This window comes from Ursus arctos, unplaced genomic scaffold (genome assembly GCF_023065955.2).
Source record: "Ursus arctos isolate Adak ecotype North America unplaced genomic scaffold, UrsArc2.0 scaffold_24, whole genome shotgun sequence".
NCBI lineage: Eukaryota > Metazoa > Chordata > Mammalia > Carnivora > Ursidae > Ursus > Ursus arctos.
Genome location: NW_026622919.1, coordinates 5,859,374 through 5,873,571, shown reverse-complemented (window position 1 = coordinate 5,873,571; position 14,198 = coordinate 5,859,374). Strand labels below are relative to the sequence as shown.

At 60.5% G+C, this 14,198-nt stretch overlaps 1 protein-coding gene across 13 annotated transcripts in view; it reads left to right on the top strand.

The window, feature by feature from the left end:
- TMEM94 (transmembrane protein 94) overlaps window positions 1-14,198 on the top strand; it is a 39,378-nt gene that overhangs the window by 23,063 nt on the left and 2,117 nt on the right. For 2 of the 13 annotated variants that reach the window (XM_048226202.2, XM_026484158.4), the window contains 25 exons: window positions 2,619-2,738; window positions 3,040-3,167; window positions 3,355-3,491; window positions 4,975-5,177; window positions 5,531-5,682; window positions 6,043-6,145; window positions 6,366-6,452; window positions 6,722-6,838; window positions 7,408-7,464; window positions 7,717-7,821; window positions 7,962-8,114; window positions 8,418-8,561; window positions 9,094-9,403; window positions 9,665-9,838; window positions 10,191-10,293; window positions 10,414-10,631; window positions 11,389-11,570; window positions 11,660-11,798; window positions 12,060-12,175; window positions 12,311-12,410; window positions 12,730-12,838; window positions 13,029-13,218; window positions 13,450-13,527; window positions 13,794-13,879; window positions 14,114-14,195. In XM_048226202.2, coding sequence (XP_048082159.1) covers window positions 2,619-2,738; window positions 3,040-3,167; window positions 3,355-3,491; window positions 4,975-5,177; window positions 5,531-5,682; window positions 6,043-6,145; window positions 6,366-6,452; window positions 6,722-6,838; window positions 7,408-7,464; window positions 7,717-7,821; window positions 7,962-8,114; window positions 8,418-8,561; window positions 9,094-9,403; window positions 9,665-9,838; window positions 10,191-10,293; window positions 10,414-10,631; window positions 11,389-11,570; window positions 11,660-11,798; window positions 12,060-12,175; window positions 12,311-12,410; window positions 12,730-12,838; window positions 13,029-13,218; window positions 13,450-13,527; window positions 13,794-13,879; window positions 14,114-14,195 — 3,393 coding nt within the window. Of the gene's footprint in view, window positions 1-2,618; window positions 2,739-3,039; window positions 3,168-3,354; window positions 3,492-4,974; window positions 5,178-5,530; window positions 5,683-6,042; window positions 6,146-6,365; window positions 6,453-6,721; window positions 6,839-7,407; window positions 7,465-7,716; window positions 7,822-7,961; window positions 8,127-8,351; window positions 8,562-9,093; window positions 9,404-9,664; window positions 9,839-10,190; window positions 10,294-10,413; window positions 10,632-11,388; window positions 11,571-11,659; window positions 11,799-12,059; window positions 12,176-12,310; window positions 12,411-12,729; window positions 12,839-13,028; window positions 13,219-13,449; window positions 13,528-13,793; window positions 13,880-14,113; window positions 14,196-14,198 lie in introns of all 13 variants that reach the window. The other 11 variants (XM_026484156.4, XM_026484153.4, XM_048226200.2 and 8 more) reach the window with 7 other exon arrangements.

Here is a 14,198-nt window from a genome sequence, read left to right as displayed (position 1 = left end):
TGGGCCCCTTCTCCTCTCTTCCTCCCCCCATGCTGGAGACTCTCTCCCCTTCCATGTCAGGAGTCAGGGAGACAGGCGTCCAGACCTTAGCCTCAGCCGACACTCATCTGTCCTGGACCACGGCGTCTCAGGAAGGCCCCAGGATCTCTGCCAGAGGGAGGTCGACGCTGTATAGTAGAGCATTTACCCGTGCTGGGGTGTGGGCCTCCTGCCCAGAGGCCCGTATCTTCCTGAGCTGAAATAACCAGTTATCCCCTCTGGGAAGAAGCAGCTCTTATCTTCATAATCCCCCAAAGCCAGCATGGAGAGCAGGGATTAGGGGCGATTTAGGCAAGGGATCTGGGAAGTCTTGGGGCCAGGCGCACTCTGGAGCCCATCCTCATCCCTCGGGCGAGAAAGCTGGCAATGGGCCAGCGTGGGGGCTCCACGCAGGTGTGTCCTACCAGGGCGGGTCCGCAGTCATGGGATACTGCCCCCGTGCAGCAGCCCCTTCTGCTCGTGGAGATGTGTGTCCTGTGAGGGGCAAGGGCTGCCAAGGAGAGTGGTGGCTATGGAGACAGGCACGGAGGAGGAAGTCAGGGACATCAGTGGGCAAAGCCAGGGCAGACCCCAGGGAAGGCCGAGGGGGAGGAGGGGCAGGCCAGGAGTTGAGGCAGCCAGGGCGTCACCAGCTTAGCCACCCTTGGCCAGGACTCAGTAGATAACCCCAGCCCCTTTCTTGGTGCCCCAAGTCTAGGGCTTTGCTCCTCTTGCTCAGGAACCTTGCCTGGGGGGAGCGCACATCAGTGCTCTTGGGAAAGACCCAGTTCTCTGTCAGCACTCCTTTCCCAGGGGTGTTCTTTTTCGCAGGGCCCCTGACCTAGGAATCTGTGCATCAGATTCAATGTGAGGATCGACCTCACCTTCAGAAGTTTTGATTTGGTAGTTTTGGGGGAGGGGGCGGGACCTGGACATCCACGTTTTTAGAAGCTCCAGGTATTTCTGCTATAGATCCCGGGTTGACAACCCCTGACTCATGTGTCACTGGGATCACTGAAGCTATGTGCACACTCAATCCTCCATTCACTCAGCCCGTGGCCGTGGGGCCGCTGCTTGTGCCAGGCGCTGTCTCAGCAGGTGGCGGGAGGGATGTGGAGATGGAAGAATTCAGTACCTGTTTTCAAGGAACTGGCAGTCTGGTGGGAGAGCCCGACAAGTCAATCTATGATGACAGCTCTCCACAATGCAGACTGGGAGCCAGGTTGCCCAGGGTGCTCTTGGAATACAAACCTCTTCCCGTAAGGGCAGCCCTTGGCTTTGGGAAGATTTCCCAGAGCAGGTGACGTTTGAGCTGAGGCTTGAAGGGGAAGAGAGAGGTGTCTGGGCCCGTGTTGCTGGGTAGGGAAACATAGAGAGGTACTTGCAGCCGAGTTCTTAAAGAGCACAGCTTGCGTCAGGAAGGGAGGAAACGCAGGAGAGGAGGCTGGAGAAGCTGGTGGATCACAGGTCCTGCTCTGGAGTCTGGGCTCGTTGGAAAGATAAACGGGGGTTGGTTGAGGCGATGTGCGCTGCTCTGGCTGGATGTTGCAGTTGGCTTGGAAAAGGTGGACACTGAGGAGTGGGAGGGGGCGGTGGTCACTGAGGGAGTGGCGCTGTCCAGCTGGGAGGGCCACGCTCCAGGGTTCGGGAGGAATCCACTCCTAGGGGCCCGTGAAACAGCAGTGTGGCCGTCAAGTAAACAGGTTAGCATTCAGGGCCGTGGTCAGGCCTGGAAGTAAACGTCAGGAGCTGTAAGCTTGGAGGCGTGGTGGGGGACTCCATGATGGTGGCCGAGGCTGTCCTGGAAACGTACATGAATTTGTTAAGATGTCCTTGGGATGGGCTGTGGGGTGGATGAAGGGGAAAGAATAGCCAGTCAGAGAAGGAGAAGACAGGGGCGAAGCCCAGGAGTGGGGCTGTCAGTAAGGAGAGGCCAGGCTGGGCTCACACAGGACAGCGTGGGTGGTCCCCAGTGCCGCCCAGGACCACCCCTATCCATGCCCTGTTCCTCCACCCTCGGTGACAGGAGAGGATGGCATCGCAGGTCCTGTCCTGGGAGCAGTTGTCCCTTGTCTGAGATCGTGTCCTTCCCGATGCCAGAGTGTTGCGATATGCTCCCTTCTGTGAAATGGTGGAAACAGTATTTGGTGGGTTTTTTCTCAGTGTTTTTACCTAGGAACGATGAAGAGCTAGTGTCTTCTTGTTAGTTCCCCTTTCCCCACTTAAAAAAAAAAACACACTAGTTTTCGGCTCATGAAATACACAGATGGCAACAGAGGTCGATGGGAAAATGAGGGGCGAGAGCAGTGTGTGGGGCCGGGACATGCCGATGGCCTTGGAAGGTGAGTTAAGAAACACTGAGTAGAGAAAGTTGTGTGTCTGTTACTGTTTTTAACTTGGCCTTGAGGAGTAGGGGACTTCTACTGTAGTGGTGATTTGAGCAGACACGCTGAGGGCCGGGGTGGCTGGTAGAGGAAGAGGTGGGAGGATTCAGGGGGAGAGGTGATGAGGGCCCGGCCTGCGGCCTGCGATGGATGGCCTCTCCGGGCAGTGACCTGGGGCCTCCAGGGCGATGCTGAGCGCCGCCTGGTTCCCTCCAGGGCGAGCCACCCTTGGCCCTGGGCCTGTCTACCCGGAAGGCCCTTAGCATCCTGAAGGAGCAGCTGGAGGCGGTGCTGGAGGGACACCTGAAAGAACGGAAGAAATGTCTCACGTGGAAGGTGAAGCTTCTCGGCGGGGAAGCGAGAGCCGAGGTGGGATGGCAGAGAGGTGTGGGAGGCCCGCGCTCGGGACCCGGGAGCCCGTGCTCGCTGGGCGGCGTGACCCGACCGAAGCCTCAGTAAAAATCAGAAGGAAGCCGGGGCTGCCCCGCGGAGTGATGTTCTGACCCCCGCTTGCTCCAGGAGCCCAAGCGGCTGGACCCCAGCCCAGACCAAAGCCAGAAGACCGGGGCAGCCCCAGGCCGGGTCGGGCGGGTGTGGGAGCAGGGCGGGCCCCTCACTCCCCGCCGCCCCTCCGCAGGAGCTGTGGAGAAGCAGCTTCCTGCACCACAGTAACCGCTGCTCCTGCTTCCACTGGCCCGGAGCCTCGCTCATGCTGCTGGCCGTGCTGCTGCTGCTTGGCTGCCACGGGAGCCAGCCGGCCGGCAGGTAACCTTCCTCCCGGGGAGCTCGCTGCCCCCACGGTCACGGGCTGGGTCCCCGGGAATCCTCGGTCCCTGCGCTGGCTGCACCCGAATGACACACTCTCCGCAGGAGGCACCGGGGTGGGGTGTCTCAGGTTGGCTGGCCGGGGGAGCCCGTCCCCTGCTAGCACCTCCGCGCCTCTTCCCGCCAGCCACGGGGCCGAGCTGGTGAACGCCTCAGCGCTGCTGCTCTTGCTGCTGCTCAACCTCGTCCTCATCGGGCGGCAAGACCGGCTGAAGCGGAGGGAGGCACAGCGGAGGCTCCGAGGGATCATTGACCAAATCCAAGGTGAGGCCGAGGGTCAGGCACGCTGGGTGGGAAAGGGTGCTCTGCGATGTGTCAGCCCTAGGAGCGCTTCTCCCGAGTCCCGGCCAGGAGCCCCGCGCGATGGCGCTGCCCCTGGTCAGCATCCTGGGGGCTCTTGGCATCAGGAGAATGAGAAGGCTGCCCTGCCCTCTTTTGAGCGGGACAGTGAGAGCCAGGGACATGCGAGCATTGGCCTGAGCACGGCACGCAGGGAGGCTGATGGCAGCCCAGTTGGCTTGCAGGCTTGCTAACGATGGGAGACTAACAGAGAAGGCCCTCTCTTGGCAGGAGGACAGTTGAGGTTTTCTCTTCCAAGTCTGTCTTGTCTGGCGGTACTGGGCCAGGGCAGGTAGGATGCTGGGCCAGGGAAGTCTAAGACCCGCAAGAGTCAGGGTTGGGGGCCCAGAGCCGGGAGCCCAAAACAGAGCAGCACTATTCCTAAAGAAGGGAGTTGCTGAGTCCGATTCCTGCTTGCTCATTCATTCACTTAGTGTTTATCAAGCCCGAACTGTGGATTGGGAATATTAGGCTCTTCTGAGAGACAGTGGTTCCCACTTTCCAAGGGCCTATGGTCTTGTAAGAGAAACATCTACTGTCTGAGACCTTTCTTGCACCCAACCAGGCAGTGGACATTTAAATGCTAAGTGAGAATGATCAGTTAGTTGCAGCCACGTGCCACGCATGGGAAGTACAACAGTGATTGAGAAGGATTGGCCCTGCTCTCTGAGAACTTAGTCTCTTGCTCAGGAACCATCAGTGGCTCCCTCTTGCTTATCAAAGCTGCCCAGAACCTCTGGGCCAGGCTTCAGCCTCCCTCTCCGCACTCTTCTCTCACTGTCATTGTTACCCGAAAACTCCTCCCCAGTGCCAAACCCATTGCGGACCTCCTGCTTCTGTGCCTTTGCCCTGCTGTTCCCCTGCCTGGTGTGCTCTTCCCTCCCTCGGCTCCAGCTGACAGATCTGGCCCATCCTTCAAGATCCATCTTAAAAGCTCCCTTTTCCCTGAAGCTGCCTCTGATCACATCGGCTGTGCTGTGCTCCTGCAGCACTGGGATCTTTCCTAACGCTCTGAGCACGTGTTTGCCTTGATTTGTGTTATCTGCCCACATACATCTCTCTTTTCGGTTGCGGCTCCTCCAGGGCACGGACTGTGTCATCTTCACCTTTGACCTTTGCATCCCTCAAAGCCCTCAGCAATGCTTGTGAAATGTATTTGAATGGAGTGAGGGTACAAAGAATAAGAGCTTCAGGTGTTCAGAGGAGGTAGAAGTGCCTGGGCTGGAGTGGTGGGAGAGGCTTCGCGGGGGAGGTGACCTTGAGAGAGGGATGGTGTTGGAATGGATGGTGTGGGTTGCTGCAAGCCTTCTGAGAAAGGAAGGGGAGCAGGCAGAGCTCCACGGGGTGTGCTGGGTGCTGATGTACGGAGCTGTGGGTGAGGTGGTTTCCTTCTTTCCTTCCTCCTTAGATGCACTCAGGGATGGCAAGGAGATCAAGTGGCCAGATGCCATGTACCCAGACCTCCACATGCCCTTTGCACCATCCTGGTCCCTGCACTGGGCCTACAGAGATGGACACCTGGTCAACCTGCCAGTTAGCCTGTTGGTAGAAGGAGACATCATAGCGCTGAGGCCCGGCCAGGAATCGTTCGCCTCTCTGAGGGGGATCAAGGTAGCTCGAGGCTTTTCTCGTTCCCTGGAAATGCTGTGGGAGCATCTACAGGCAATGGTGGGAGGGTCCCAGGGCTTAATCCTGAAGCTTCCTGGCCGGCTCACAGGCTTCTTGGCAAGGGCTCTGGAGGAATGGAGAAGAGCTGGAATGTCTTTCTCCTTGTCCTGTTCTTTCTTTTCTCCAATCCTTAAGCTGCTAGGAATCCAGTTCTACAGCCCCCCCTCCCCCAGCTGACTCTTTGCTAACTGATGGTCCCTAACCCAGTGAGATGTCCCCCTTAGTTGGAATTGTCAAGAAAGAGTGGCTTCTAATTGAACCAATGCCCTCGCCCTCCTCCCCTGACCCTCTGGCAGGATGATGAGCACATCGTCTTAGAGCCAGGAGACCTGTTTCCCCCTTTCTCTCCACCCCCTTCCCCCCGGGGAGAAGTGAAGAAAGGGCCACAGAACCCTCAGCAGCACCGGCTCTTCCGCGTCCTTGAGACCCCTGTGATCGACAACATCAGGTAGGGTTGCTGCCCTGCCTTCCTTCTGGCCCCTGAGTTCTCTCCTCTGGTGCCTTTGGGAGCAGGGGGCAGGGTGACAAGGAGCGAGCCTGGTTTATACTGAGCCCCCTTAGGGTAGACACCTCTGTGGATTCTTTAGTATCTCATGAGAATTCCTAGTCTGGGTGATTGTTCCTCTCCCCGTTGGAACTCTGAGGGGACAGCTCTGGAGGTTGCCCCAGACCCCTCTCCCAGGGGCCCCCTTGGTGGGGGCCAGGGAACAGGAGAGATGGCCTGACTCAGTGATGCCCCGTGCAGGTGGGTGTTTCCAGCCTCTTCTCTTGAGAGCTTGCCCAACTAAAGGGTTACCCCTTTCTGCAGATGGTGCCTGGACATGGCCCTGTCCCGCCCAGTCACCGCTCTGGACAATGAGAGGTTCACAGTGCAGTCGGTGATGCTGCACTATGCCGTGCCTGTGGTCCTGGTGCGTGAGGCGGGCCTCTCGGGGCAGGGGAGAGGGCTGGGAAATGGGGGAGCCTCAGGGCCAGATTCAGGTGAGCGTGTGAGTAAAGATGGGGGGGCCCAGAGTGAGATGGCCAGTGCTGGGGCTGGGGGGTATGAGTGGGCAGAGGAAGGGGAGCCTTAGAGCCTGGGTCCCTCTCTGGGGAGGGGGAATGCTAAGGCTGCACTTCTGTTCCCCAAAGGCCGGCTTCCTCATCACCAATGCCCTGCGCTTCATTCTGAACGCCCCTGGCGTCACCTCCTGGCAGTATACCCTCCTCCAGCTCCAGGTAACCCCCGCCCTTTCCCCTCTGTTGTGCTTGGCTCTTTCCTTGGAGGCTGGGTCCCCTCAGGGTGCCCTGGCTGTCCCTCCCTCTCTGTAGCCCAGAGGTCCCTCCAGCTTCAGCTTAAGAATGCCTCTCCCCTTCTCTTCCTGCCCTGGACAGCTGTCCCTTTCTGCTCAGGGAATGGCTTCGGGGCTGGGGAAGGCCTTCCGTCCCTCCCTCTTTCCAGGTCATCGGCTCTTTGGGAGCCTTCAGTGTGGTTCGTGCTTCCCCAGGTGAATGGCGTCCTGCCCATCCTCCCCCTGCTCTTTCCAGTCCTCTGGGTTCTGGCAACTGCCTGTGGAGAAGCTCGAGTCCTGGCCCAGATGAGCAAGGCCTCTCCCAGCTCCCTGGTAGGTTGTTCCAAGGCATCTGGGGGACAGTACAAAAAGAACAAAAATCACTGGGGCGCCTGGGTGGCGTAGTCGTTAAGCGTCTGCCTTTGGCTCAGGGCGTGATCCCGGCGTTCTGGGATCGAGTCCCACATCAGGCTCCTCTGCTATGAGCCTGCTTCTTCCTCTCCCACTCCCCCTGCTTGTGTTCCCTCTCTCGCTGGCTGTCTCTATCTCTGTCAAATAAATAAATAAAATCTTTAAAAAAAAAAAAAAAAAAGAACAAAAATCAGGAGCAAAAAGAGGATGTCAGCTGTGCCCCAGGTAACAGATGCAGAGGTCCAGTCCCACCGTGGGCCCCGCGCACGAGCGGGCCCTGAGAAGCTCCCCATGTGGCAGAGCCTCCAGGCCAGGCCCTGGGAGGTGGGGGATCATCCGTCCCAGCACTCAGCGGACAGGGGACTCGGGGAATGCCCAGGTGTCTTTTACCAAAGGTGTCAGGAGCCTTGCTGGTGTGGGGTCCCCACCCCTGCAGCTGGGAGGCCTGTGTAAGGGCATCTCCCTGAGCTGGTGCCCTCTTCTCCGTGCAGCTGGCCAAGTTCTCAGAGGACACCCTCAGCAGCTATACGGAAGCTGTCTCCTCTCAGGTACACGCACCTGGGACACCTTCTGCCTCAGGCCCCTGTAGCCACCAACCCGAGCTCCCTCAAGGGGGCCCCTCCCGAACCCTGGGGCTCCCCTACTTTATGGCCGTGGAGCCTCCTGTCTCACGTGGGCAGTGCGCTCTGCCCGGACAGATGCCTCTCCACCGCAGCTTCCTGGTGTCCCCGGACTGCTTCCTCTGCCCGCCCCAGAGGCCATCTCTGGGGGAATAACACGGACTTTGTCTCTCCCACCAGGAAATGCTACGTTGCATTTGGGGTCACTTCCTGCGGGTGATCCAAGGGACATCGCCGACCCTGAGCCACAGCTCCAGCCTGCTGCACAGCTTGGGCTCCGTCACGGTGAGGGCGGGCCCTGCGGGGGGACCCCGCCTCCGCTGGCCTGCCCCCAGCCGTGTCCAGCTGCCCGCCCGCCACTGAGGTGGATGCTGGCAGGACAGGGAATGCCAGGCCCCCTTCCCAATCCCCGTCTCTCCCTGCAGGTCCTGTGCTGTGTGGACAAACAGGGGATCCTGTCATGGCCAAACCCCAGCCCGGAGACCGTGCTGTTCTTCAGTGGGAAGGTGGAGCCCCCGCACAGCAGCCACGAGGACCTAACAGATGACCTGTCCACCCGCTCCTTCTGCCATCCCGAGGTAGAGGAGGAGGTATGGCCGGCTCCCGAGGACCCAGCTCTGGGCCCGGCCAGTGGCCTCAGGGAGGGCGAGGCTGGAGGGAGAAGGGAGGCTGGAGCAGCGTTAGGATCTGCTTCCGGGCCGTGTTCGGCCAGAGCCTCCACCCCAGGCAGCGAGGGGGCATCACTGCCCTGCCTCCCTGGTCCAAGGCGGCCAGCGGGACCCTGGTCCGAGGCCTGTGCTCCTTGTTCTCCTCAGCCCCACGAACGAGATGCCCTCCTGGCCGGTTCCCTGAACACTACCCTGCACCTTTCCAATGAGCAGGAACGTGGTGACTGGCCTGGTGACGGTCCCAAGCCCGCTGAATTCTACTCTCACCACAAAGCACACGGCCGCAGCAAACACCCGTCCGGCTCCAACGTGAGCTTCAGCCGGGACACGGAGGGCGGTGAAGAAGAGGCTGGCAAGGTGAGAGGAGCGCGGAGAACAGCCGCGGGGTGCCCTGGCCTCCCTGCTGAAGGGGCCAAGGGGTGCAGCCCGTCCTGGATGGATGCGGCCAAAGGACAGATGTGACGCCTCCCTTCTCAGGCCTCCAGGCTCGGCCAGGCAGGATGGCTTCCTGAGGCCTCATCCAGGACCCAGGGCCCTTCCAGGAAGGAGGCCCTTTCCCCATCTCTGGGTCTTACAAATGGTAACTGGTTGGGCATGGCCCTTCCTCCTGGTCACAGCCTTCTAAAGACAGAAAGTTGGTGACTCCCTCTAAAATACCTCCCCCTGGCTGAGAGAGACCCTGCATTGTGCCCTCCCTGCTCTGGCACCCTCTTCTGAGGTGCTGCCATTGTTGGGCACAGCTACCGGAAGCAGCCGAAGCCCAGCAGGGACGGGGAGAGGGTTTCTGGGAGGAATGGGAAGATCGTGGGTGCGAGCGTGCTAGCCGGGAAGGGGTGCCTTCTCCCCGGCTGAGGCTCTCCCCTCCCCTCCCCATTTCCCTGCCACCCAGCCCGGGCTGGAGGGCGAGCCCTATGAAGCAGAGGACTTCGTGTGCGACTACCACCTGGAGATGCTGAGCCTGTCCCAGGACCAGCAGAACCCCTCCTGCATCCAGTTCGACGACTCCAACTGGCAGCTGCACCTCACATCCCTGAAGCCCCTGGGCCTTAACGTGCTGCTGAACCTGTGTAATGCCGGCGTCACCGAGCGGCTGTGCCGCTTCTCCGACCATCTGTGCAACATTGCCCTGCAGGAGAGCCACAGCGCCGTCCTGCCCGTGCACGTGCCCTGGGGCCTCTGCGAGCTCGCCCGCCTCATAGGTGCGCTGGCCCCCGGCTCTGAGCAGACCAGTGCCCCGGGCCTTCGCCAGGAGCCCTGTCAGCCCTGGCAGCTTCTGACCACCCCTGGGGATCAGGCCCCGTTTGACAGTGCTGCCTAGGCTGGGAAAATAACCAAGGGCGGGATGAAAGGGGGAAAGAACCAGCCCAGCCTGACGGGGGTTCTCTCCCTGCAAGCGAGGGAGCTGTAGGTGCTGTGGGCTTCCTCCCAGACACCCCGAGTTGCTGTGCCTCCCCCTGCAGGCTTCACTCCTGGGGCCAAGGAGCTCTTCAAACAGGAGAACCACCTCGCACTCTACCGCCTCCCCAGCGCCGAGATGGTGAAGGAGACATCGCTGGGGAGGCTCTCCTGTGTCACCAAGCGGCGCCCCCCGCTCAGCCACATGATCAGTCTCTTCATCAAGGACACCACCACCAGTGAGCCTTCCACGCTTGGCCAGCATCAGGCCAGACCTGCCCGGAGCTTGGCAGGGCAGGGCTTCTTTTAGACGTCCCTTTTTCGGGGGGCCTGGGCAGATGAGCACTAGACTGCCTCCAGAGTCTTCCTCAGATGTGGCAGGGATTGGATTTGGGGACTGCTGCTGGGAGGGTGGTGGCCACAGGGGTTGGGGACTGAAGGGTCGCAAGCCCACAGAGGCCTGGGGCATCCTACTCCCCAAGGGCTCCCTAGCACCCTTCTCAGGGATGGCAGGGTGTTACCTGAGGCGGGAGTGACAGGCGGCAGTGGCTAGGGCCGCTCATGGTTTGACCTCTGTCCTCCCCCCCCCAGGCACAGAACAGATGCTGTCCCATGGCACGGCTGACGTGGTCTTAGAGGCCTGCACAGACTTCTGGGATGGGGCGGACATCTACCCTCTTTCGGGTTCTGACAGGTGGGTGAGGAAGCCCCCTCATGCTGATGGCAGACAGCCTTGGCCATCTGCCTGCCTGGCTCACCGGCATGGGGGCATCTCAGGGCCACTCCCCTCACTTCTGCCCTACTCTCCTGGCAGAAAGAAAGTGCTGGATTTTTACCAGCGAGCCTGCCTGTCTGGGTACTGCTCTGCCTTCGCCTACAAGCCCATGAGCTGCGCGCTGTCGTCCCAGCTCAGCGGCAAGTGCATCGAGCTGGTGCAGGCGCCTGGCCAGAGCAGTATCTTCACCACGTGTGAGCTGCCCAGCACCGTCCCCATCAAGCTGAGCACGCGCCGCAGCAGCTGGAGCTCGGACGGTACCGTGCGCGTCTGTCCCGTGGGGGGCCCCGTGGGGAGGGCTTCCGGAGGGCCGTGGAATCGATCGGAGCGGAGGGAACCGTGGGCGCGCTGGACCTGGAGCAGCGGGGTGGCATTCTCTGTCTGGTGGTGCGGGCAGGTCCGTCTCCTTCTCACGGGTCACCAGGTTCTTGCTCTGCCCTCCTCACGGGCTGCTTGTGACACTCCAGTGCGATGGCAGAGGGCTTTCTTTGAAAGTTATAAAGCAGCAGTATTTATAGACCATTAGCCTTAGTCAATCGGACGAAAAGGCCAGGTTGCAGTGATGCTGGAACAGAGGGACTCAGAGCCACCCCACCCCTCCCCATGCCACCAAACAGACAGACTCACAGAGTCTTATGACCCGAAAGACCATGAGTTGAGGCCAAGGCTGAGAGTGAGGGCAGCCCCCTAGCCCTGGACCAGGGCCGGGCTCTGTCGTTACTCCTTAGGACCATCACCTGACTGATGAGTACCTTTCATTGTCTTTTCTCCTGTGTCTGTTGGCTCCTTTATGTGTCTCGGCTGTGTGTGTGTGTGTGTGTGTGTGTGTGTGTGTGCGCGCGCGCGCGGCTGTGTGTGTGTGTGTGTGTGTGTGTGTGTGTGTGTGTGGTCCCCTGGGGCCGACATGCTCATTGATTTGGGTGTGGCATCTGTGTGTGTGGCCTGGGCTGCCTCCTGGAATCTGCTGGTTCCTGGGTGTCCTGGCTGGGCTTTGTGCCTTGTGCCTACCTGAAGAAGGGATCGGGGAGGTGCTGGAGAAGGAAGACTGCATGCAGGCCCTGAGCGGCCAGATCTTCATGGGCATGGTGTCCTCCCAGTACCAGGCCCGGTTGGACATCGTGCGCCTCATCGACGGGCTGGTCAATGCCTGTATCCGCTTCGTCTACTTCTCTTTGGAGGATGAGCTCAAAAGCAAGGTGGGGAGAGCCATCCCACTCTGCTGCCACTGGCCCTTTCTCCTGTGGGCTCGCGGGCCCATCTGTTCATTGCCATCTGCCTTTTGCAGGTGTTTGCAGAAAAGATGGGCCTGGAGACAGGCTGGAACTGCCACATCTCCCTCACGCCCAATGGTGACATGCCTGGTTCTGAGATCCCCCCCTCCAGCCCCAGCCATGCTGGCTCCCTGCATGATGACCTGAATCAGGGTAAGGGCACACAGGTTTGTGGTGGGGACGAGGCGGGTGTGGGCAGTTCCCCCTCCTTGGAGCTACAGCTAGAAAGAGCCTCCACTGATCCCTCCCAAGAAGTACATTCCCTTGGAAAATGGCTCTCGTCTCCCTACGGTAACAACAGTTGATAGTGGAGGAGAGGAGACCCGAAGCAGGAAGTTCTCTGCCATCTTCGGGGCAAGCAAGGGCCCGCAGAAGGCTGACTCCAAGGTGAGGGACAGGTTTTCATCCCCACAGTGTCCCGAGATGATGCAGAAGGGCTCCTTCTGATGGAGGAGGAGGGTCACTCAGACCTCATTAGCTTCCAGCCTACAGACAGCGACCTCCCCAGCTTCCTGGAGGACTGCAACCGGGTAGGATGACAGGGTCTGTGCTCCTTGGCCCCCCGAGGTAGTGGACTGGCCGGTCCAGAGAAGGGAGGAAGGGAGGGAAGGAGGGAGAGACCCTTCTCCAGACCCTGAGGCTACTGACATCCCTGCTCCCTGCAGGCCAAGCTGCCACGCGGTATCCACCAGGTGCGCCCCCACCTCCAGAACATTGACAACGTGCCCCTGCTAGTGCCCCTGTTCACCGACTGCACCCCCGAGAGTGAGTACCACAGCCAGAGCTACTAAGCAGGCCTGGGTTCCCAGTGGGCTCTGCAGGAGCTTTGGATGTCCCATGCAGGGAGCCGAGCAACCTGAGCTGGGAGGAGCCGGGGAACGTGGGGGACTGGAGCTGTGGGTGTGCCCTTTCTAGGTAGTCAGAAGTGATAGTAATATAATATTCACGCTCTTGGGGGGAGGACTGTCCCCAAAGAGGGGCCTGCTTTCCCCTGTCTCCTGCTCTCCTGCCCTGAGTCTCTCCCCGGAGCCTCACACAGGGCTCCACCCACCTGACTCGGTGCCCCCCGACTCTGCCCCCTCAGCCATGTGTGAGATGATCAAGATCATGCAGGAATATGGGGAGGTGACCTGCTGCCTGGGCAGCTCTGCCAATGTGAGGAACAGCTGCCTTTTCCTCCAGAGTGACATCAGGTCAGGGGGACGCCCTAGAGTGGGGGTTTGTTGGGGCTGGGGCCTATTCCGTGGCTGATCTGGCTATGGTTGGGACCAGCAGACCTGGGCACGGTGGGGAGAGAGGGGGTGGGTGCTTGCCTAGTCCCATGGGAGATGGGATGTTTGCAGAGTGTGGCTGATGCCTATGCTTTGCCCCTACACTGAGCAGCATTGCCCTGGATCCCCTGTACCCATCCCGCTGCTCCTGGGAGACCTTTGGCTACGCCACCAGCACCAGCATGGCCCAGGCCTCGGATGGCCTTTCTCCCCTACAGCTCTCGGGGCAGCTCAACAGCCTCCCCTGCTCCCTGACCTTTCGCCAGGAGGAGACCATCAGCATCATCCGGCTCATTGAGCAGGTGGGGGCTGGGCAGGTGGAGGGGGCAGGGATGGGGGTGCCACGTGGTGTGGGGAAGAGGGACACCAGATCCATCTGGGCTCCCAGGGGCCGATTTCCCTCCAAGGGAGGCTCTCCCCGGCGGTTTCATTTGCCTCCACCCTTCCCTAGCAGGAGCATCTGGGGCATCTGGCTCTTGGCTGAGATTTGTCAGCTGTAGGCCCGGCCACAATCTGTCCCTCCCGGTCCCTAGGCGCGGCACGCCACCTACGGCATTCGCAAGTGCTTCCTCTTCCTGCTGCAGTGCCAGCTGACCCTGGTGGTCATCCAGGTGAGCGGGGGCCTGCACAGGCACCCCCCCCCAAGGCCCCACTGAAATCTGGGGTGGCAGGCTGGGAGGATGCTGCATGGCCTAGGGGGCCCCATGCCTCTGTGGAACCCCTGGGCTTTTGGAAATGACCCCATTGGCAGAACCGCAGCCCCTGTGGCCCCAGATCCTCTGGGCATGTCTGGGCACAGGGCAAGGCAGCCCTGGGGCTCCCGGCATCCTACTGTTTGCCAGAACCTAATCCTGCTTGCTGGGCTCTCCTGGTCTAGTTCCTGTCTTGCCTGGTTCAGCTGCCGCCGCTGCTCAGCACCACCGACATCCTGTGGCTGTCCTGCTTTTGCTACCCTCTGCTCAGGTGAGAGTCAGGCTGCCCCTCCGGGGCCAGGCAGGCGGGGCAGGCCAGGGTCTGCGAGACCTGCTCAGTGCTCACGAGCCCGGCACAGGAGACACTGGGGGGGACTCTCCCTTGTCTTATCCCATCTCCCCCCAGACCTGCCCTCACTCCCAAAACTCCTGAAAGGCTTCCCACGTGGGAATTGGGAGCCAGAGGGTCACAGTCACCAGCCTTCACCCAGTCCCTCCTTTTCAGCATCTCTTTGCTGGGGAAGCCCCCCCATAGCTCCATCATGTCTATGGCCACAGGGAAGAACCTTCAGTCCATTCCTAAGAAGGTG